Consider the following 24,766-nt stretch of genomic DNA (forward strand, 5'->3'; position numbering starts at 1 on the left):
TTTATAGGTAATAACCACTTACAGTCTAGAGCTGAACTGAGCAAAAAACAGTTTAACAGAAACTACCCAGCTGGAGGGTGAATGGGAAGGATCTATATTTACTATATCAAAGTGATACTCATTACATTACAGAGAATTCACTCCCTCACTTCCCAAACCCTCACTGGCACTGCCCACCAAGGATCGTACCCCTTACCCGCTCATGAAGGCATGACATGGGCTTCAGTAGATGCTCAGGCTACAAGTTCAGCTGTGCAAGAAATGCAATGCCATTTTTGTCTATTTTGAAAATTAACCTTTTGTTCAGGATGGCCATATGACCAATTCAATAAATTTAAAATGTAAACCCTCTTTGACACCCCCAAACTTCATGGGTTTTTTTTGATATATACCTGTTATGGACTGAGCCATGTTTCTCCCCAATCCATTCCCCAAATTTATATGTTGAAGTCCCAACCTCCAGTAACTGTGACAATTTGGAAAGAGGGTGTTTAGAGAGGTAATCAAGTTAAAATCAGATCATCTGGGGGGTCCTAATCCAATGTGACTGGTGTCCTTATAAAAGAGATCAGGACACAGGGAGAAACTACGTGAAGACACAGGGAGAAGGCAGCTGCTACAAGCTGAGGAGAGAGGCCTCGGAAGGAACCAACCCTGCCGACAACATGATCTCAGCTATTTGACCTCCAGGAATGTGAAAAAATAAGTTCCTGCTTAAGTGCCTTAGTTTGTGGTACTTTGTAATGGCAGCCCAAAATGATACCCTGGAAAAATGCTTGTGCTTTTTACAAGGCAGGTATTTGTGCGACAGGACTCTGGCTCACAGAACTTGACTTGAAGGAATCAGAAGGACAGAGGACAGAAGAACATAGCACTGCTGCAGATTCTAGGAGCTCCCCTCTACCTACCCCTCCACCTCTTTGGTGCACACCTGTTGCTGCCTTCTGGCCGGGGCACCTGCTCTCCCTGGCCTGAGGGCTTTCTCATCACTTTCATGGTGGGAGTTGCCATGACACTGTTTCATTGATGCTTATTCGCTTTCCTTTCCATCCCCACATCCTTCAGTCAGTGACAGATGGGAGCTCCCTCAACTCAGTCCTCAGACATGAGCTCCCAGAGGTTTCCCAGCTGTGCTGAGCTTCAGTTACCCGGCATGGTCGCTGGTTTAACAAACACCCCTTTACTGGCTGCTTCTCTGATGACTCTCCAGGAGAGGTGACTTGCTGTAGTTGCAGGCTTCCATATGAACAGCATCCTCTCTCTTTTCTCTTTTTCCTAACTTCTCTTTCAAGTCCCATTCGTGTGGGTGGTGGAATTAAGTCAGAGGAGACCATGCTCAAGGTCCAGACAAAAAGATGCCAGTGAGCATCTCTTAGGATTGACCTCATGGCCCTTAGGCCACTGCCCTAACTTCCTGTCTCACTTTCCAACTAAAAATGTTTTAAAGGATAAGTTAAATACCTTTCATTCTTCCTGGCATCCCTCACCGCCAATAAAATAGAGAAATGAGAAAATAATAACAAAACTCAAAAATTTTAACTGCGTGCCAACATTAAGTGCTTCGCATGCATGGAGTTATTTCTCACAATAATCATTTGTGAGAATTATGCTTATTATCCCTATTTATCCCTTCTCATGAACTGGAGCTCAGAGAAATTGGGTAACTTGCCCAGGATCACAAAGCTAACAAGTGGCAGAACCAGGATTCAAACATCCTCTTGTCTGACCCAAGAGCATAAGCTCTGTTTAAAATGAATATCTGTCAATTCCCGTCATGGCACAGCGGAAGGGAATTGACTAGGAACCATGAGGTTGCAGGTTCGATTCCTGGCCTCTCTCAGTGGGTTTAGGATCCGGCATTGCTATGAGCTGTGGTGTAGGTCACAGAAGTGGCTCAGATCTGGCATAGCTGTGGCTGTGGCATAAGCCAGCATCTACAGCTCTGATTAGACCCCTAGCCTGGGAACCTCCATATACCGTGGGTGTGGTGACAAAAAGACAAAAAAAGCAAAATAAAATGAGTATCTAGGCATATTTCTTTTTTCCCAGCTTCACTGTAGCCTTGTTAAGATTGTCAGAGAAAATCTATTGTAGAAAGACTTGTGGGGATTGAAACATTCACCCAGAGGAATATATGGTAATACACTCTAACACAATTGACCTTGTATCCTTGCCGAATCTGTATCTGAGATGGCCTGCCAAGGCCAAGGAAAAGATGAGTTCTAAAGTAACCAGAGCCTTGGAGCCCAGGAAAACCAGAAATCAGAGACAGGGCAAATATTCTTTAAAGATTTGCCAGGGAAAAAGGCATAGGAGATTTGTTATATTTTACTTAGTGCTCATAAGGGAACTGCGTTAGTGCTTTAGTGTCACCAGTAACACATGCCAACACATACCCCCACGTGCAAACCACGCATACCGTGTTTCCCTGTAATTATGATGAATTTTTTTGATATTAGGGACTAGAATTCAACAAAATAAACCTTACGCAGGAAAAACAAAGACTCCCTGGCTGCCTGTAATGCCCTTCAAAGAAAAGGAATTCCCTGGGTAGCTCAGAGGGTTAAGGATTCAGCATTATCACTGCGGCGGCTGGGGTTGCTGCTGTGGCCTGGGAACTTCCATGTGCCACAGCTGTGGCAAAAAAAAAGAGGGAGAGAGAGAAGGAAATGGAAGTTACAGAAGATGTGAAAATCCATGAAGCATGGGGGGAAAATGATTTTTACTCCTTATATGGAATTAGCAAAATGTCTAAATGTCTGGTAAATTATTTTGCAATTGTCACTTGTTTAAGTGGAGTATGACCTACAGAGACACCGGGATGAACCTTGCACATGGCGGAAAAAATCTGTGGAATTTTGGCAGTTTTAATGAATAAACGAACATAGTCACAATATATATAAAACGATAGTCAGATTTTTAAGAGCTTCACTAATCAAAATGCTCTGCCTCTAAGGTTTTTAATATTATTTAAGTAATGATTAAAGAACTGTGCATGTTTCTCTGTAAGTCTTTACTATCTGTATTTTTATATCTCTTCAATTTATGGGAACAAACTGAATGACTTTTTTCTTGGTCCCCACATTTTGATTCTGAAAATGAAAAAAACTGGTATGTTCTTAGAGCTTTGACAGGTGATGTTTTTAAAGTCTTGGCAGCTATAATTCACAGTAATTTAAGTGATCAGGCTGGAGTGTGTATTAATGCCAGGTTATACTCTCCAATTAGTATAATACTTCGGATGTTTCATCTTTGCAAAATTACAAGTTAAGCCTTATACTATTACGACTTCTTTGCAGAACAAAAGCGTATTATCATACAAACCTCTTTTTAATTTTCTTTGGTTTTTCCAGACCCTTAACTGTTTTGACCTGAATAATTTTTAACAGGAACATGAACTGTTAACATAGTCATTGTGGGCAAAATTTTCCTGGATGACATGACCAAACTGACTGTAATTGAATTTTAGTGTACTGCTTCTATGTTTTCCCATAATGTGTGGCCTTTAGGATAGTTTATATTTTCTTCTTGAAATAACAAAACCCTGAGTTTTGGTTCGTCTTTAAAAAAAGAACTTGCAGCAAACATAGGAAATCTCTGATATTAAAACCCTGAGTTTTTGTTCACCTTTAAAAAAATAACTTGCAGCAAACATAGGAAATCTTTGATATGGGCTGTACATTCATTCAGGGACCAACCTTGCCTATCTTTCCTTTCATCAGTAATTACCGTGGGTCCTTTATCACTGCATTGCCTGACTCACCCCTGATAACATCTCCGATTCATGGTTCCTCTCCTACAGTTTGCATACATCAGGTAATTGATTCCACCTTCCAGAGTCGCTGAGTCACAACCCCGTGGTCACAGTTTTCTTTGCTTTACCACATAACGGAAATAGACAAATCATTTCAGCACTCCTGCCCCAAACTGCCTCTGTGTGAGCTGAATGTAGGTCATCGCAGACAGGGCAGTGATGAGAGAGCCATGGTTTCAGGACATGCCGCCTCCTGTTTTTTGATTTAAACTCAGTCTCTCTAAAACACACATTTCCTCTCCATTGTTTGAATGAAAACGTACCTTCAACACAATAGAACTAACGTTTTCACCTGAATGACATTTGGGTAACACACATGAAACATCTTTACAGACCTTAAGCCATTTGATTCTAAGTCTCGCACATGAGAAAAACAGACTCAAAGACGTTTAACGAGCTTGCTCAAGGTCAAGTTGGGATTTGACCATAGCTTACTATAACCCTAATGCCAGTGGCTCCCAAACCACCTGAATGTCAGAATCACCTCAGGATGACACATACAGATTCCCAGGCCCCACCTGGGTAATTCTGTGGGTGAATCATGGGTAGTGTCCTTCTACAGTCTATTATCTGCTATTTGTAGCTTATTTTTATTTTCTAGGTAGACTTCAGTTAAGAAAGAAAATGAAACCGAAGTACTTTAGAGGCCAAGGAAAGATGTGCATGGTTTAATAAATCTTATAGCAGCTTATCTTTAGCTGCTCTTTTCTCTTCTGAAGTGGATTGTTTTTTCCACTTCAAATGATATAGAAAGAAATGATATAGAAAAAAAGCAGAAACTGGTTTAGTGGCTGCCACGGTGAGCTTGTAAACTGCCTCTAGGGGAAAATCAGGAGGAAACCCTAGTTTATAGCCGTTGCCAATTTCTGTGGTGTAAATATTCCCACCATTTTCAAACAGTCAGTTTCAAACTACTGACACTTTAACAAACTGCTTGCAAAAGTTCTGAATATTTAACAACTGGTCCAAAAGCCAGATTCAGTATATACCACTGGGTGTGAAATACATGGAGGGAAACATCAATTTTCCATCATTATCAAAATTGTCCATTACGTGGTTTGAATTGGTTATGAATTCCACAAACATCACACTTATCTGTTGGCCTCTTGCTCTGACTTCCAAAGGGGCCTCGATGACCTCTGTCCTCCTCTCTCTCACTTCAAGAACATGCTATGATAGTCTGGGCAATAATGAAGCCACAGAAGATACCAGTAGATGGGGAGCATTTAGTGGAGGAGAAGTGGATGCCATCTTTAGAATGACCAGTCTTTCCTCTTACCTGCCTTATAGCAGGGGTAGCACAGCAGGGGAGATGCCCTCTGCTTGAGAGAGGCTGTTATCCTTAGCAGACCTTGTAGGACCAGGTGGGAATGAAACACGAAACAGGGTTTAAGGAAGCTTGGCTCTAAACCTGAGAGCAACAAAAACGGCTGACTCTTTCTGTTCGTCTACTCACCATAGGAGAAAGATGCATAAGGTCAAGTCAGAATTCGGGATCAACATTAACGAAGATACTGCTGGCTTGCTTTCATCCATGAGTTAGGCTAGAGGGGCAGGGTGGCTTCTCAGGAGGGGTACAAGCCTAGCTCATCAATGACAAAAACTGTTCTTTTGCCTGGAGTAGCTTTTGTGTCACTGACTCATCTTGGGAAACAATGATGACGGTAGTTTGACACAGACTGGGCCCTGAGCACGCTATCATGACCAATGCCACCACACAAAAAAGGACCAAAAACACATTCCAAAACCAAACACAAATGATTTTAGGATCACTTACCATTTTAGATTATTTGTTCCTTTGGTAAACTTCCAGAAATTGGGATAAATATTTTGGGGGTGTCTACAACTGTAGCAAAGATATATAGTTCATCCTTGAGCTCCCTGGGTAGCCAATTGCATCACTACTTATATAAGGACAAACTTACTTTGAATATTAACTCACTCTCATTCTGGCTGAATCCATTTGTACAATAATTCACTGCCCATACACTCCTTTCTCCTGTCTAGAAAAATAGATGTTTATCTCCTAAGGTGAAAAAGTTATAAATTAATTCCCAAATGAATAAACTAGAGAGAACTGCATCACAGTGGAACTCACAATTTTGTTGTAAACACTCCAGAGCAGGTGGCATGGGTAGATTTCGAGTAAGAAGACCTAAATTTTATCCACCTGTTATCAGATGTTGGCCCAGTCATTAAATCTAAGATGATTTTCCCATCTGTAAAATCTGTTAAATCTCATGGTAACATATCCTACCATATACTAAGGGTGTCTATCATGTTCTTTATCCTTAATTCTCAAAATCATCCTTTAAGAGTTCTTTAACACTTTTTTATTAAAGTATAATTGATTTACAACATTGTGCCAATTAAGAGTTCTTAATTTGGGGTTCAGACTCTCCCAGAGAGATCAAGGGGAGTCCCAATGCGAGCATGCATTCCCATACACGGATAGGAAATTGATTTGAACAAAGCCTCCCATATATATGTGTGTGTCTGTGTGTGTGTGTTCATGCATGTTTATCTGAGTTTTCAACCAGGGACACAGGAATCTCAGCATCCGGGGTGAAGATGGGGGTAGAGAAGAACAGAGGCAGTAGGTGCGCACATTTGGGGAAAAACTGGGGTTCTGCTGTTTGCTCCAGATCTAGTTTGTGAGATACTAACTTCTCCAAAAAGGCCAAACCACCAGTTTATTAACAGTGATTTGGGTGCATACTATATACTCAAAGTGGAAGTTATATTAGATGAATAAAAATCAAATTACCTAGGATTTTCCAGAGAAATGAAAGCATATGTCTACACAAGATTTACACACAGAGGAGTTCTTGCTGTGGCACAGCAGGATCAGTAGCATCTCTGCAGCACCAGGATGCAGGTTCAATCTTCAGCTGGATACTGTGGGTTAAAGGATCCCGCCTTGCCACAGCTGCAGCATAGGTCACAACTGCAGCTCAGATCTGATCCCTGGCCTGGGAACTCCATGTGCCTCTCGGTGGCCAAAAAAGTTAAAAAAAAAAAAAAAAAAAAAGGTATTATTTTTGGTTAGGTTCAGGTAAGATTTCAAACTTATAATTAAGACTTGCACACAGATATTGATAGTAACTTCATTATAGTCCCAAACTGCAAATAACCTGAAAGTCCACCATGAGTGGATTAAAAATGAACATATGTGCCAAAAGACAAAGATGACTCTCAAAAACATGAGTGAAAGCCAGATATAAAAGATAGTTCCACTTATATAAAATTCTTGCAAACGTATACTGCAGAAAGCAGATTAACAATTGCTTTGGGGACCAGGGGTGGAGGGATGGATTGAATTGCAAAAGGAAACAAGGAAACTTTACTGATGACGGAAATGCAATGTATCTTGGTTGTGGTGTTGGTTTAACAGATGTACACATTCTTTCCAAACCCATCAGGCTGCAATTTTTTTCTTTTTTTTTTTTTTTTTGTTTTTCTTTTTGTTGTTGTTGTTGTTGCTATTTCTTGGGCGGCTCCCACGGCATATGGAGGTTCCCAGGCTAGGGGTTGAATCGGAGCTGCAGCCACCAGCCTACGCCAGAGCCACAGCAACGCGGGATCCGAGCCGCGTCTGCAACCTACACCACAGCTCACGGCAACGCCGGATTGTTAACCCACTGAGCAAGGGCAGGGACCGAACCCGCAACCTTATGGTTTCTAGTCGGATTCGTTAACCACTGCGCCACGACGGGAACTCCTGCAATTTTTTTCTAATGGTTACTTTATTGTACATAAAAGTAGGCCTTAAACTGATAAAAAATTGAATTAACAATCCCAACTCCTAGATGCCAGCAAATCTCATGGATCCTTTCTCATGTAATTAAAGCTTATTCAACCAACTCAAATGCATGTCCTCTGAGTTCCTCTTTTGGTAAGAATGATGGACTAGTACCGATCCTTCAACAATATTCTCTCCCTTGGACCACTGAAGAGGGCTCTTAAGAGGCAGTCAGAAATACACTGCGAGGCTAAATTGTCATGCGGAGACTGGGGTAATGCCCTTGACCTCATGAGAACCATACCCTAATCCACCTTAATGCCTGATAGACCAAGGTTGTGTGTGTGACTTATCCAATGGGTATATCCAGATTCCACAGCCTAGGGCTTAGATAATAGACTGTGTTATGTACAATTCCTTGAAAACTAGCTCTAATTCCTCTCTTTACTGTAGATCAGTGATGAGCCATTGAAAACTCTATCCTAACTAACGAATCAACTTTTAAGAAGACAATGCCTCTTTAGCTTCCAGAGGAACAATGTTGCACATTTATTTTATAACTACTATGCCTCTGCACACATTTGTATAGAAGCCAAGATGATTTGTGTTTTAAAACCAAGTTATACACTAATTTTTAACTTTTACTTCCATCGTCAGTGTCTTAGTAACTTCTTAAATCAACAAACTGTTTTAAAAGGTCAGTGGGATGTAAGCAAATACTTCCATATGCCCACAGGTTTTTTTGTTTGTTTGTTTGTTTGGTTTTTTTTTGTCTTTTTTTTGCCATTTCTTGGGCCGCTCCCACAGCACATGGAGGTTCCCAGGCAAGGGGTGTAATTGGAGCTGTAGCTGCTGGCCCACGCCAGAGCCACAGCAACGCCAGATCCGAGCCACATCTGCAAGCTAAACCACAGCTCACAGCAACGCCCGATCCTTAACCCACTGAGCGAGGCCAGGGATCGAACCCTCAACCTCATGGTTCCTAGTCGGATTCATTAACCACTGAGCCACGACGGGAACTCCTGCCCACAGTTCTTTATAACCTCATGATAACATAGGATCTTTAACAAACTTACTGTGAATCAAGGATTTGCAAAAGCACTCTTGGCCAAACTTAGCACTTTAGAACAGAGTATTCACTTGTTTTCTAACAGGCATGAATATTCTGTGTTCAGTACCTTCTACGTATTGTTGTAAATATTTTATGTATTATATTTTATAAAATCCAAATTCTTTAGAAAATTAAATTTATCATGATTCTCAAGACAAAGAGTAAGACCACAGAACATGTCCTATGAGTAAAGCAGTATAGTTGAAAATTTTGTTTTAAAGTTTTAAAGAATGAGTCTGCATTTTTCCACAAAAATACTATGGACTCAATTTTCCCTGTATTTGGACAGAAGCAAAAGAAGTGTAACATGTTTAACCTATTGTGAGCAGAATGTTTTTAAGAGATAACTATTTGTTTCACATAATAAAACACTTGATCAATTTTTATTTCAAGATCGCTATAAAGTTTCAATTCTCAATTATACAAATAATTTTTCAAAATTCAGACATTATTCAAATGTAAGCCAAAGTCCTTATACAAACAGAATACACACAAAGATCAAAAATATACATATTCTCTCAGCAAACGTTGTTACATAAATAAGAAAAGTATATACAAAGCTAGTATTTTCAATCTAAAGTACAATTATCTTAAAACACTGTAGCTATATACAGAAGGTACTAAAATAAAAATAAATACCACAGAAAAAATTAAAGGAACAACAAATTCATTTTATGACATCTATAATTGGAAAGATACATAAAGCCAATCTTGGGGGAATGCATACTTCACACTTAGATCTTAATTTTTACTTCACTTTAGTCTTTTTTAAGAATATTCTCTAGATAGGTGAATTTCATAATTTTACCAGCTCTCCCTGACACCTAACACAAGTTAGAACATGTGAAGAAATACATAATCTATCTATGTCTTTGTACTTTGGGATAGAAACAAAGAATTCTTCAAAAGTTAAATTTGTATGAACCTGTGTTAAAATTTTCCAAGTAAACTGAACTGGCTATTGAAAAATCAAACAATTCTTTTTAAGTAGGAAATGATAGGAAAAAAATCCAAACATTTGAAAAGTTTTAACATATTAAAGCAATAAAAATACTCTGCCAATGGTTCACCTAGATAAAAGCAACTCAATTAAGTGTATGTCTAATTACGTTTTGCCCCAGAAATTCTTCCTTTTTTGAGCTCGTGCCAGAGTCTGAAAAGCCCGAAGACTAGAAGCTGCAGAACGAGCAGAAATCTCAGATAATCTGTCTTCATCTGCAACGAAAGAATTATACTCAGTGCAAAAATTCTCTTATAAAAATACTGTTTTAAAACATTAACAGAAAATTAAAAGCATCAAGCTCTGTAATGTCAATACTGACTGTAAGAAACAAGTATCTATTAAAATATAAGATATTAACATTTTTAAGAAAGTTCACAGTAATTTTCCAAGTTTATCATATTTGGAAATCAAACATTTTAATGTTAAATGAGCATTCTGTTTCTTTCCTGAAATCCCACAATGATATCACCTAAACACATGGCCCGTGACTTCGATCTTACTTGGAAACAATTCATCATCGTACTGTCTTGTCCTACTTTAAAAAGCACAGCTGTTCTGAGCAAAAAAGCTTTTTTAATGTTTTAAAAACAAAACGTCATATCCTAACATGGTACTCACATCACATTTCTAAAAATAATTTCACTTAATGTAGAAATAATGTTTCACTTTAACATGCTACCCTTCATTATTACTGAAATTCATCATTATAAGCAAGCAAATCTACTATCCAATTATTTGCAAACACTGTTCTTCCATTAAAAATAAAACAGAATTGGATTCAAACCGTCCAGATATTGGTATTTCAAAACATAACTTGATTTCTAATTAACTGAATTCTTAAAGTCCCAAACTTGCTAAGAGGAGAGACATCCTTTAATGTGTGTGAAACCATAATACATGAAGTATTAATTCAAATTGACATTCAAATTTAAAACATATATTTATTAATTTCATACTTCTTAGGGTGGATTAAAATAGCAATTTTAATTGTTCAACATCAAGAAATCCTTCCTGCCATTAGAAGCAAACGAATTTGTCAGAATAAAAACTATACAAGATAAAAAATTATTTTCCCTAGTCATACATTTTTTGAGATAATACAGACATTTGAAGAAAATGATGGATATAGTGCTAGGCCAAGTTCCTGAGCCACTAGCCAGTCAGGGGGGGAAACAGAGAGTACTGACCTTGGGTGTGATGCTAGGCATAATCTCTTATCATCTCTTTGCTTTAAAAAAGATTCAAGGCTTTAGTTCCCAGTTTATTCATTTACAAAATTGGGATAATTTCACCTTCTTCACAGGGTTTTAAGGATCTAACGAAATGACACCTGTGGAAGTACTTTGTAAACTATAAAGTGCTAATCGAATGTAAGATCATTTACTATCATAAACTACCATATAATAAAACCTCATACATTGTGTTATTTGACTACTGAATTACCTTCATCATTAAAGGCTTCATGCTGAGGTAACTGGAAATTATTCATCCTTGATTTTCCCACTAAAGCAAAAAAAAAAAAGCCAGAAGAAATTATCCTTCAAAGCCACCTAACAGTATGTCTTATTTATAGTCAACTCTAAGTGAAAGTAGGCTTTCAGATAGTTTATTAATTTTGTACCTTTAACAGAAATTACTACCATAGGGCCACCCGTTAATTTGTATGTGCTTAGCAAATATGTACACAAACAATAGATAACTTCCCAAAATTCTTTTCAATGATAATATTGATCTATTCTAACTTTAATATAGTAAGCTTCCCTTTAAAGATGGTAGATGAACTATTTACATCTACAAAAAGGACATAAACTCACAGGACAAAAAAAAATGGGAGACAGTGACAACATTTTGGGAAGTAGAAAGCAAATGGCAGGGCAGTGAATGTGTGGCTGACAGCCAAGTGAGCTGAATACTAAGGCAGCAAACCAAGGAGCAACCAATCTGCTCCCTACAGTCCGGGAGTACTGAGTACCACTGAAATTTGGAGTGAAGCTAAGATTGAATCCGAAATCTAGTTGAAAGTCTTTCTACAAAACAGTCTGCCAGATCTTTTAAAATTTACACAAGGTAACCTCCACCTCTTCTAAGAAAAGAATGTAGGTCTCATCTCTAAAGGTTTATCAGAGCTACTTTAACTGAAGGACACTAGATTCAACTGGCGGCAAGGACACCATATTCAAAATAGGAGTATTATTACATACACCATTTAGCTCCTCAAACAGATAAAACCAATGCCATCTATGAAACAAGAACAGTATGCTATATAAAAGGAAAATGCAGTATTAAAAAAAAATCTTAGAAATTAAAAATGTAGCAAAATATTGTTTTAAAAACTCAGGTAGAGATAGAAATTAACAACCATTTCAAATTAAAATAAAAGAATGGAAAATAGGAGAAGTAAGATAAGAAAATATCATGTTCAACATGTCCAAAATCTGAAAAATAGGAGTGCCAGAAAAAGGAAACAGAAAATGGAGGGGAAGAAATTACAGATTAATAATTTAAGAAAATTTCTCAGAATTGAGAAACATGAGTTTTCAAAGAAAAAAGATCTACTAAGTACTATTAGTAAATGAAAAGGAACTCATTATAAAATTTCAGAGCACTGGGTATAAAGCGAAGATGCCAAGAGCCACCAGGAAAAAAAGAAAGCCACATAGAAAAGATCAAAGATAAAAAGAGCACCAGAGTTCTCAACAATAGTGAATGTTAGAAAATAGCAGATCAATACCTAATATAACTAATGGAAAGTAATTTATCACCTTGAATTCCACACACAGGCAAAATCTGGTAATGTCTTAAAGACATTTTTGGTGGTCGCACCTAGGAAAGAGGTGCTCCTGGCATCTAGTGGGTTGTCTGTATGTTTACAGGAAAGAACATGAAAGACACTTCACATTTACTTACACAAAAGTGAACTGGGGTACAGCACAAGTGAGAGTTTCCAAAGATGAGGGATTTTTTCTATTTAAAGAAATCTATTACATTAACTAAAAAACTAAATAACACTGTATTAACATACAGCACATACTTATAGCCTTTGTACTTACCAGTGTAACAATTTCATTTTAATAGACAAAAAATTAAAACTTAAATAATTACCATTATGCTGAAATTCTGGGTCTCTCAGGGAGCCCTGAATTCGACGAGCTGGATGCCAGTAGGATGGGGCACAAGGTGGAGAAGGAGACTGCTTGGGTGTGTTTGTTGGATAGTCTGGAATTTTTGAAACTGGAAGAGTTGCCTCAGCAGATCTGGAGATATTGGGTTCAGAATCTTCCCTCAAAGGCAGGGGATCAACTGTTTTTAAACCAGCAGCTGGAGAAGTCAGAAGGGATATAGCACGACTTTCCTTCTAAATGACAACAACAACAAAAGATACATATATGCCTGTGTACATACATAAATACATAAAGCAAACATTTATATAAATAAATAAATAAACCAAACATTTAAATACACACCAAAAAAAGCCCTATAAAAGCAGTAGGAGAAAATATGGGGAAAATTTATGAAACCTCCATGTTAGCAAGGCTTTATAAGTCTAACAACCAATACAGATAAACATTCTTAGCTAAATAAAAACAAAAAATATACAAATATTAAAAAATAAAAATGACAAACTTGGAGAAAATACACAACTGGATTGACAAAGAATTATTACCATTATTATATAAATATTTCTTTAAAAGTAGTCAGATAAACCTAATTTAAAGGTAGAAGAAGGATATATATCAGCAATTCATATACAAATTATAGTGAACATATTCTATATCCTACTAATCCTTCCTAATAATCGAATAATTTCAAAATAAAAGCACTGAGGCACAAATTTTTAGTTACCAAATTACAAAGATTAATTTTTTTAAGAAAACAAACTATAATATGCTAAGTTGACAAGGATGTTAAAAAACTGGCAATCTCATCCAGTGTTACTGGCAGCACAACCTTCCCAGGGAGCTAGCAGAACATATAGCAAAGGCCTTAAAATTGTGTTCTTTACCCATAAAATTAATACTTAGAGTCTTTTCATAAAAAGAGGTAATAACAATATGAACAAAAATGTAGCTAAAGGATAGATTTCTTTACAGCACTTTTTTCAAAATAGGAAATTAAGAAATAACAGTAGGCACCTAGTTTTAAAAAAAAAAAACTTTTCAATAATAAGCATCTGGTTAAAAAAACTATAACTACAGATCATATATCATGTCACAATTAAACATTACAACTTAATGATATGGAAGAATGCTCATAATTCAGTGCTACATGAGAATATATATTATGAAAATTATCAACAGTGTAAGAAAAAATTATATATCTAGTTAATTCAAATTGAACATCAGATGTTTCTGAATAGTAGGTGTGATATTACTTATTTTCTTTTTTAGTTTCTATTTTTCCACAATGATGACGTATCACTATCATAGAAAATCCCTGTAGAATTTTACTTTTTAGGAGAATGCAAACAAGTAAAATTAAACATAGCTCCAAAATTTCCTGAGTATCCCTTGTAATTGTTGCCTTTGGTCACTAACCTTGAGTTTATCAATGCAATATTCAAAACATTGCTTTCTGACCTTATACATCATTTCCTGCACTTAGAGGGCTCGATGCTTCAAAGTGGAGATAGCCTGAGTTCTCATTCAAAAAACAAATATTTAAAAATCCATATCTAAGATAAAACCAAAAATCTTCCAGTTGCTTCCCTTTTTAAGTCTCTTAGGAAAATTCTTTAAATTTTTTTTCTACATAAACATGCAGAACTTGGAATTCCTGTCAAATTGGTTTTTATTACTCTTGGAAAGACCTGACTTAAATCTGTAGCATATCTGTAATACACGGGGTTCCCAGATTTAATTTAACTGATTTCATCTGTTCTTGATTTCACTGCTTCTACTTCCCCGCAGTAGAGCGCATTCTTCACTGAGTAGCCAGAATGACTTTAATTATCAGGTATGTCAGAGATAATATTTGCGTTGCTGCTTGAAATCCTCCAAGGGCTTCCCAGCGCCCTTAGAGTAACATCCCCACTCCCTCCCCAGCCTCCCTTTTTACTGCAATTCCCCCACTCTCTCCTCTACTCTCTCTAGGCTCCAATCACACAGGCTTTTTCACTCTCTTTGAAACCCTCACTGTTGAACATCTGCACTTGCTGTTCTTTCTACCTAGAAAACAATCTCCGGCCCAGATCTCCACATGGGCACCTCCTTCATTAGCCAGGTCTTAGCTAAAGTGTCACCCCCTCAGAGATGCCTATTCTGATGACCCAAAAAAGCAGTCTCCTCCACCCCTTGGAGGTCATTTGCAGTTTTATTTAATTCATAGTACTTCCTACTATCTGAATTTTTTTTTTCTTTTTTGGCCTCGTGGGCATATGTAGTTCCCTGGCCAGGGATCATATATGAGCCACAGTTGTGACCTATGCCGCACTGTCAATGCCTGATCCTTTAACCCACTGTGCCAGGAATTGAACCTGCATCCTGATGCTGCAGAGACACCACTGACCCCATTGCACGACAGTGGGAACTCCTGAAATTATCTTTTTAAAAATTATCTTTTCAGTCTATTTCTCCCACTGAAAATGTAAGTTCCATGAGAGCAGAGATTTTGGTCTTGATTACCAGTGAATTTCCCAGATCCTAGAACAGTGCTTGGCAAACAGGAAGAGCACAGTAAATACTGAATTGAGTGAGTGAAAGTGAAACTTCTGGTATTTCTCTCCAAAGACAGCTCTTGTGTGGTTTTCTTACTCAGTGCATGGCACCCCCATCAATGCTGTTGGGCAAGCCAAAAACCTAGAAGTCATTCAAGATCTCTTGTGCCCCATTATCCAACCAAGCCCCAGGCCTTGACATTGTTCTGCTTACACAATTCTGCAGTTTCATTCACTTCCATGCCCACCCTCCTTAGTCCAAGCTATCACAGCTCCTACCTGGATTACTGCAATGGGCTTCTAAAGTCTGCTCTTGCCTTCTATGCCAGCCAGAAAAGAGCTTACAAAATATAAATCAATCACAACACTCCCATATTTAAAATATATTTCAATGGCTTTCCTTTGCACGTGATAGAAATTCTCAATATTGCGGTCTTTTCCAGCCTCATCTTGCACCTTGCTCCCTGCCACACAATGTACTGGTCTTTGTTTCTTAAAACCTCACGTCCTTTCTTTCCCTAGCATCTTGTCATGTGCTATGATTCTCCTCTCCACCCTTTTTACATGGTTAACTCTTCATCCACTATATCTCAACTCAACTGTGACTTCTTCAAAGAAGCATCCCTCACTTTCAAGAAGTTTCCTGACCTCCATGACTAGGTCATTTCCTTCCAGAATAGCACAGAATAGCATAGAAGTATATAACTTCTTTGAAACTATAATTAGTTTTAATTTTACTTTTTTGGAGGTGTGATTCTCCCAAGACTACAGGTTCAGTAAAATCATGTACCACGTCTATTTTTGCTCATTATCACAACCATAGCATCTAGCATGTAAGTATATGGATAAGAAACATCTGCTGAATGAATGAGGTGAGCTAACACACACATAGATTTTTAATATGATTTATAAAATGTGCAAATAGTACTTGACAACCAAACCAATACTATGAGAACTCTACTCTAGGAGTTCCCGTCACGGCACAGTGGTTAACCAATCCAACTAGGAACCATGAGGTTGTGGGTTCGATCCCTGGCCTTGCTCAGTGGGTTAAGGATCCAGCATTGCTGTGAGCTGTGGTGTAGGTTGCAGACGTGGCTCAGATCCAGCGTTGATGTGGCTGTAGTGTAGGCCAGCGGCTTCAGCTCCAATTTGACCCCAAGCCTGGGAACCTTCATATGCCGCGGGAGCGGCCCAAGAAAAGCAAAAAAGACAAAAAAAAAAAAAAAAAAAAAAAGAATTCTACTCTAAAGTCTTGTCAGACAGTGTTGTTTAGGGGTTAAAAATGTGGGCTGAGAACAGACTGCCTGGGAACAAATTCTACTCCACCATTTAGCAGCTGTGTGACTTCAGTTTCACCACCTAAATAACAGAATAGAATAATAACAATATGTACCTCCCAGTTTTTGTGATGACCTCCCGAGTCATCATGAAAACTGAACAAGTTAATATATATAAAGTACTTAGCACAAAGTCTCGAATACAGTAAGTGCTCAGTAACTACTGTTATCGGTTCACCCCGACACGGGTTACCCAAATTGCTGCTGCCCCATATACTCCCACAATTCAAGGTATGTCATTAAAAGTTAATGAAAATATGTCTGGATATTATGATGCTATATTCTTCCTAATTCCTATGGTAAAAAGAGATATATAATGATATTAACCAAGGGCAACTGAATGACAGGGATAATTTAGTATAAAACAAATGACTTGTGGATTTAATTTTATTATAATAGGAGTTTTGGTAAGAAAACAAAGGGGAAAAATGATTGTGTATAGCAAGTTTAATGACTCCTCTGCCTACCGTAACCAAGGGGTGGAAAATGGAAAATAACCAAATCTAGCCCATGGTAGTATTGGTAGGAAAAATTCACATGGAGGGAATTCTAATCAAGTTGTTAATATGAAACCTGCTTATTTTAGAGGAATCTGTAACTAAAATGTTACAAATGTATTGTGTGAATGATGAGGTAGAGACTGGCATTAACATGTTAAAGGAAAATATGACTCTCAATTTAATTTGTTATCTTTTTCTTTTTTGGGCATCACTGGATCCTTAACCCATTGTGCCAGGCCAAGGACCAAACCTGTGCTGCCACAGAGACAATGCTGGATCCTTAATCTGCTGCACCACAGTGAGAACCCCTAATTTTACTTTAAAAATTTCTTTTTATTACTCGGGAAATCAACTCCATGATAAATAAAAATAATATATATAAAGACAATGGCAAATATGGATTTGGGCTGCCATTTCAGCTTAGGGTAGTCAGCACTACAGCCAAAGCTGCCCAGCTCACCTGTTCCAGGTGGCAGCCTGGATCCCTGAGAAGGGGGCAGAATAGTCCTTGTGGGGGCAAGAGGTCCTAACATCTGTCTGATCAATCTTCTGACCATATTCCTATTGTCACATTTCCTTTAATAAGCCCATATACAAATAAGCAATGGGAAATGGTTTAGGGATTGTTACTCTAACAACATTCATTCAACACCTATTTAATGAGTACCTGCTCTGAGCTACGCTGTTCCAAATATTGGGGTTTGTTGGGGCCTGGACTCTGATCCTCTCCCTCATCTCTCCCCAACACCTGACAACTCTCCACTGTGTCGTTTGGAATTCATGAACAGCCATGAGCAAAATCCCCAGAGAAATTGAACCTCTTCTCTGAATGTTCTCTATCCTACTTCAGCTACTTACTCCCCTATGGGAAGCCTTGTCATAACTCATAACTGCAAGCTTTCTACAACCTCATTTCTGGGCACTACCTCCTAACTGTAAAACGAATCCCCAAAGGTACCCCAGTTCCAACGAGTCCTTAAGTCTTCTAAGACCTTCCATCACTGATCCTGTCACCTCTGCACTGTGCCTTACCTTCTCAAGTCCTATTTTCCCTTTCAACTCAACCTTCAGAGCCAATCACTATAATCCCTTCCCTACATCTACCTTAGCTCCCCTACCTCTTTTACTCACTTCGTCTTGCTCCCTTAACAAATCATTAACCTCAGTTAAATCCAACTGTCTACTTATCCAGTACCTCTGCAAGCCAACTGTGCCTGGGAAAAAACACACACCCTATCCTTACTGGTCTTACATCAGATTTGGGACCATTAACCTAAACATGGCCCTTGATATTGCCCTGCAATAATCTCGCCATTAACTTGACTCACTCACTCTCTTACCCTCTGATAAGACTATATCATACCTTCCTTTCTCTACTCAAAACTCAACATTTTCTTCCCCAGCCTTGTTCTCTTCATCTGCTACCAAGAAACAGTCAGAAGACTTTCCAAAAGCTCCCATCGTATCTTCCTATGTTTCATCAGCAGTGCCCATGTACTCTGCCTTCCCTCTTGTAACCATGCAGGCACTGTCACAGTGCCTAAGGCCAACCCTTCCACATCTCCACCAGATCCTAGGCCCTTCTTCCAACTCGAGACATCTATCCAACAATCTTCTTCTCACGTCTGCATGGTCTTTCCTCCCTTTTAAAAACTGTTCTCATCAACACACAAATATGCTGTTTTCTCCTCGATCTTGATCTAATGTCTTCCAACTAACACTCTAGTACTCTGCTCCCCTTCTTGGAAAAGGCTCTTGAAAGAATTGTCTGTGGGGGCTGCTGCCAATTCCTCTCCTCTCATTTCTCTAGAATTCACTTGTATTTTGTCCTTCCCCTCCCCATATCCAAAAGTGCCCCTAGCCAAGGTCACCAATAACCTCTATGTTGCTAAATCCAATAATGCATCCTCCTACCTTATTGACCCATCAGTAACAGTGACACTCCCTCCTCATCTTTGACTACCATCTCCTATTTCCCACCACTTTATTGGCTAATCCTCCTCAGTCTCTGCTGGTTACTCCTCAACTGCCCATGAAAAACAGGGCTCAGACCTGTCTATTTTATACCCACTCCCTTGACAATCTCCCTCAGTCTCAAACCCTTACATACCCATACCACCTATATGATAAAGAGCCTCAAATCTATATCCACAGCCCAACCTGCCCTCTATACTCCAAACCGAGTCAACTCCATATTCAACACATCTACTTGTGTGTCTAAATAAGCTTCTCAAATTTAATGTGTCCAAAACAGAACTCTTCGTCTTCAACAACAAATCTTTTCCTCACACTGTCTTCCCCCTCTCAGTTAAATGCCAACTCCATCCATATTATTGCTCAGGACAAAAATCTGAGTCATCCTTGATTTTTCTTTCTCCCACCCCATATCTTGTCCATCAACAAATCCTGTCAGCTATACTTTTAATGTACATCAGAATCAGATTTCATGTGACCTCCAAGGCTACCTCTGTGATCCCAATGACCATCACCTCTTGCCTAGATACTATAATTGAATAACTAGTTTCACACCCTTGCTCTTGCACCCTTCCTATACAATAGCCACAGAAACCTTGGAAAAACTTAAGTCAAATTATCTCACTGCTCTGCCTCTCCAAAAGCTTTCCACTTCATTCAAAACAAAATGCAAAGTCCTTGCCACCATCTACAATGCCCGAAACATTCAGTCCCCCATCATGCCTGTGACCTCACTGCCCATCCTACCCTCTCCTGCTCTCAGTTCCAGCCACACAGATTTCCTGCTTGTTCCTTAAGGAATCAGGTGTCTTCTCACCCCGAGGGCTTTGCACTTGCATTCTTTTTGCCTGGGATGCCTTCCTAGATACGCACGTGGATCAGTCCTCCACCTGCTTCAGATTCTGTTCAAATGCCACCCTCAGTGAGAACTTCCCTGGCCCCTTCCTCTGCTTTACTTTTCTCCTTAGTGCTCACCACTATCTAAACTACTATGTATTTTACTTAGTTATCCTGTTTATTGTCTCTTTCCTCCACTAGAATGTAAATTCAGTGAGGGCCAAGACTTTTGTCTATTTCTTTCACTGCTACATCTCCCATGTTAAATCAGTGCCTTGAACACAGCTGGAACAAAACTACCACAGAGTAAATGTTCAATAAATAGTATTGTTTTTCCTCTCTCTCTTCCTGGTGTCACTACTGACAAGATTTGAAAGTGTATTAGCAGAAGTACAATGCCACTACCAAAAAAAAAAATCCCTTTGCTTTCTGAAATTAGGTTAGCAGTGTCATTTCTATAGATGATAGAATTTTCTAAAATCTGAATCTCTCATTCATTGTATGTAACTAAAATAATTACTTTCTGAATAGATGTTTTCCCCCAAATATAGATATTCACCTTCCTAAAATCATTCTTCAAAGCTTCTAAGCCATCCTGAGAGGATGTTCTTTTCTTCTGTTCTGGGACTGGAGGCTTCACTTTAGATGGAGACACTAAGACAGCACCACCTGGAAAAATGCAGTTTTCCATTAAATTAAAGTATCAGGTAGAAAAAGCAGTGAAATAAGAACTGTGCAGTTTTTGCCTATTACCAACAGCTGGAGTGGTAAGATCGTGGTGAGTCCTCTGGATTCCTCCAAGTTCTCTTAACTTCGGAGTAGGAAGCCTGCCTCCTTTTCCTGAAGACACAGAAGATGACTCCGAACTACAAATTAAAACAATCTATTACAAAGCATGTCCTCCAGAAAATGTGATAAAACATAATTTGCCATTATTTATGCAAAAATAAAGTATAAACCTGTAAGAGAAAGCCATTCTGTTTCTGAAAAAACAACAAACAAATCCACATGCAGTTAAGACTAACTGAATATTGGAAAAGAGGAGCAATCACTGCAAGTCAGCAACACACCAGAGAATTCTTCCATTAAAGCAGAGTTCCATATTGGCTACAGAACTCATGAATGAATGATAAGGGGGTTGGACTATGCACAAAAAACACCATAATTAATGGTAGAGAATGACTCCCTCAACACAATTTGCATATAAATCAACAGGAATTAGCTATTCGCAGAAAAAATCACTTATTTTAATGTTACAAAACATTATCTTTTCCATCTTTTTTTGGTTTAACCATCTGACAGTAAAATATATCAGCTATTCTCCTTAAATCATCAAGTCGAACTTCCAGAGATATTTACAGATCTAGCAAATCATAGTTCGCAGGATATAAATGAAAACAACCCTGAGTATTTTCTCCCCAAATAGTTCAGTGTTCAAGCATTCAATTAAAATTAGTGATGACTGGAGTTTCCGTCGTGGCGCAGTGGTTAACGGATCCGACTAGGAACCATGAGGTTGCAGTTCGGTCCCTGCCCTTGCTCAGTGGGTTAACGATCCGGCGTTGCCGTGAGCTGGGGTGTAGGTTGCAGACGCGGCTCGGATCCAGCGTTGCTGTGGCTCTGGTGTAGGCCAAAGGATACAGCTCCGATTCAACCCCTAGCCTGGGAACCTCCATATGCCTCGGGAGCGGCCCAAGAAATAGCAAAAAGACAAAAAAATAAATAAATAAATAAAAAATAAAACTGTTATTTAAAAAAAAAAATATTAGTGATGACTCAAATACCTGAGTGAACCAAATTACATAAGCCATACAGAAATGCCTATTTCATCTCATTAAAATAAACTCTGCCCTTTATTAGTCATAAAACCAAGAGTGTAAACCACTATAATTAATTAGTGGCAAAACAAAATACATATTAACTGTGAACGATAATGCTTCTATATAACTCTCACCCTTCTTGCATCTTGTCTGCTTTAGATTCTTCCTGCACTTCCAACTTCTCTAGTTCTCCCACATTAACCTGCTTGTCCCTTTCCTCCTTTTCTTCCTCCTCCTCCTCCTCTCTCAGATGTTTCTGGTCTTCGGTGGTATTCTCTGCATCCCAAGCCAGCCGTCTTCTAACAGGTATGGGAGCATCGGACACGTCCAGTTTCTCTGTGGTAGTTTTCTCAGGCTGTTCTTCCAAAACTGATGTTCTTTCTTCTAGTTTTGTAGGACATTTCTGTGAAGCCTTAAGGCTTGTAGGATCTCTGCAGAACAAAACAGGTTTTATTTTAAATTTGAGTAGAGGTTTCTAGTTTATACTTATTTTAATAAGTCTGTCATTCCCTTCCACTGTTCACAGCTGTATGTTTCCCACTGATGTTGCCTTGCCCAGACACTGAAGAAGAAAATCTAATTAAAAGTTCACTTTACAGTATAAGTTACAATCTATTAAAATATTCCAAAATAAAATACATCTCATTTCACTCCTACCATCACACATACATGCCTGCACCACTGCTGACAAAACTTCTATGTATCCCCCAACTGGCATTTACATACATAAACTAGGACTCCCCTCCCCCACTCGGTCTAACTTGTTTAGTTATTCAATTAGGGTTTGTGCACAAATTCAAGGGTATTTGTGGATCAAGTAAGCTGATTCAAATTTTATACTTCAGATAGATTCATCTTTTCAAGTCATTGTTAAAGAACAGATTTTGTGATGAACTTTCAAAACAAGATGTTGCATAATTAGAATTTATAGTTCAATTTGGTATGTGTGACTATACTAATACACCATAAAAACCAAAACCTATTTTATTTGCTACATATCAATGTGCTATTCCTCTTATAAAAAGCTAAACTGAATTCACTTTAAAATCCCAAATAGCAGAGATTGCTTCCACTGAATCAGGGTCAAAGTTCCGTATTAATCACAAAAATCCATTAATGAATGAAATGGATGTATACTAATAGCAAATATTCTCTAAGTTTTTATTGTTGTTGCCTTTTTTGTTATTATTTACTTTTTAAAGTTGGTTATGTCTACTGTATAGACATCCCTATTCTACTCTTGTTAACAAGGAATATTATAAAATCCAGCCTTCCAGATTTAAATTATGTATTATTTCTACATAAGTCTGCAAAGCAAGTATGTATGCATAGCTTTACTTTTCAGAGAACAAACTAAAAATAATGAAATGTAACAAGTGGCTGGTATATCTCCATTTGACTAGATAAATTCTGAGCCTTCATATCATTTTCCTATATAATTCCATGATCTAAATAATCGACAACATACTTTTCCACCATACACAAAGAACATCTCACCCAGCAAGATCTAGGGCTCTAATGTTGCTACTAATGGTTCCTTCTGAGCTCGTGGTCGAAGAGACATCCCAACAGCGGTTGTTATCAGACAGAATCTGATTCAAATGGTCCCGAGAAAAATGTGTTCCCTGAACTCGTTTCCTATAAAACTCAGCCTTCTCTCGCAGTTCTTTAACCTGTGCACGAGAGTATTACCATGTATTATTGTAAATGCTCCTTTGCAAATACCAAGTAGCACATCCAAGACACTGCACAAATACAGCCAGACACCAAGAAGAAAAAAAGGCAAAAATAGCCACATACATTCATCAGACTATGTGCATTTTTAAGCAGAAATTAAAACAGTCAAGCTGAAGCACAATGCAGTTATTTCATTTCAGGCCAGCAGGCAAGGAGAAATTTGCAGCAGCTAAGAAAAATATTGACACCTACTTCTCACTTCAACTGAAATGACACAAGTACTCTATGCATTATTAGTTTTTAAAAACTCAAAAGCAACCAACCTCCGCATACCACATGGCATTTAGAGAACCCTAGGGGAGGAATACAGAGACACACTTAATGACAAGTTAATGCCATAGTTGAATATTAATGGGAATCACTGAAATACCTTATTATTCTTCCTTCTAAATATATATCAAACTTGTCAATTTTTTTTAGGATTTTTAGTAACATTTAATTCAGTAACTAAGCTATCTTAACATTGCCTTGAAAACCAATCACATTCCTGCATGAGTTGAATGCTGTCCCTGACAAGGTAACCTAAATACTATTACTATTTCCCCACCTCTGGAAGAGTAGTGACATATCAGAAGCCCCTCACCCCAGTCTTTATTTCTTGTCTTATACACAGCTGCTGCTACTACAGAAGCTCCAAAGACTCAGGAGGCTTCCACCTACAAATTCCTCAATATTCCCTTGTAATCAGCAACGTAGAAACCTCAACTTAAAAAAATATATATTAATTACATAATTTAAAATAAGATCCCACAATATAATAACTGTAATATAGTCAACAAAGTGACAGGATGTTTTAAAAAATGTTCCAAAGAACTACAAGGTGACCTGAATTCCCTAATATGCATATATGAAAAGGCATCTTTTTTACACATCGAAACCCTTTCATTTTATACATCATACTGCCACCTGCTGGCTTCCCTAAATACAATTCCACAACGTAAAAAAAATTTAGTTGTAGATTAAATTTTTTTTTAATAATCTGTTAAAAATTTCAAAAAATGTATGTTTTCTAACATAAAGACAAAATATAAGGAGTTCCCATTGTGGCTCAGCAGAAACGAATCTGCTAGGATCCATGAGAATGCAGGTTCGATCCCTGGCCTCACTCAGTGGGTTAAGGATCCAGTGTTGCCATGAGCTGTGGTGTAGGTCACAGATGCAGCTCGGATCTAGTGTTGCTGTGGCAGTGGTGTAGGCAGGTGGCTACAGCTCTGATTCAAACCCTAGCCTGGGAA

At 38.2% G+C, this 24,766-nt stretch overlaps 1 protein-coding gene across 3 annotated transcripts in view; it reads right to left on the reverse strand.

The window, feature by feature from the left end:
* Positions 1-9,017: 9,017 nt before the first annotated feature.
* MDM1 (Mdm1 nuclear protein) overlaps positions 9,018-24,766 on the reverse strand; it is a 32,652-nt gene continuing 16,903 nt past the window's right edge. For 2 of the 3 annotated variants that reach the window (XM_013997708.3, XM_084956315.1), the window contains 8 exons: positions 23,795-23,824; positions 23,292-23,467; positions 21,929-22,225; positions 20,728-20,840; positions 20,534-20,643; positions 12,773-13,025; positions 11,114-11,173; positions 9,018-9,882 (listed from right to left, as the gene is read on the reverse strand). In XM_013997708.3, coding sequence (XP_013853162.3) covers positions 9,773-9,882; positions 11,114-11,173; positions 12,773-13,025; positions 20,534-20,643; positions 20,728-20,840; positions 21,929-22,225; positions 23,292-23,467; positions 23,795-23,824 — 1,149 coding nt within the window. In that variant the 3' untranslated portion in view covers positions 9,018-9,772. The remainder of the gene's footprint in view (positions 9,883-11,113; positions 11,174-12,772; positions 13,026-20,533; positions 20,644-20,727; positions 20,841-21,928; positions 22,226-23,291; positions 23,468-23,794; positions 23,825-24,766) is intronic. The other variant, XM_084956313.1, reaches the window with a different exon arrangement.

This window comes from Sus scrofa, chromosome 5 (genome assembly GCF_054392235.1).
Source record: "Sus scrofa isolate SSC_HxYL_T2T_F1_AM1 chromosome 5, Sscrofa_HxYL_maternal_Yorkshire_Landrace_v2.0, whole genome shotgun sequence".
Taxonomy (NCBI): Eukaryota; Metazoa; Chordata; class Mammalia; order Artiodactyla; family Suidae; genus Sus; species Sus scrofa.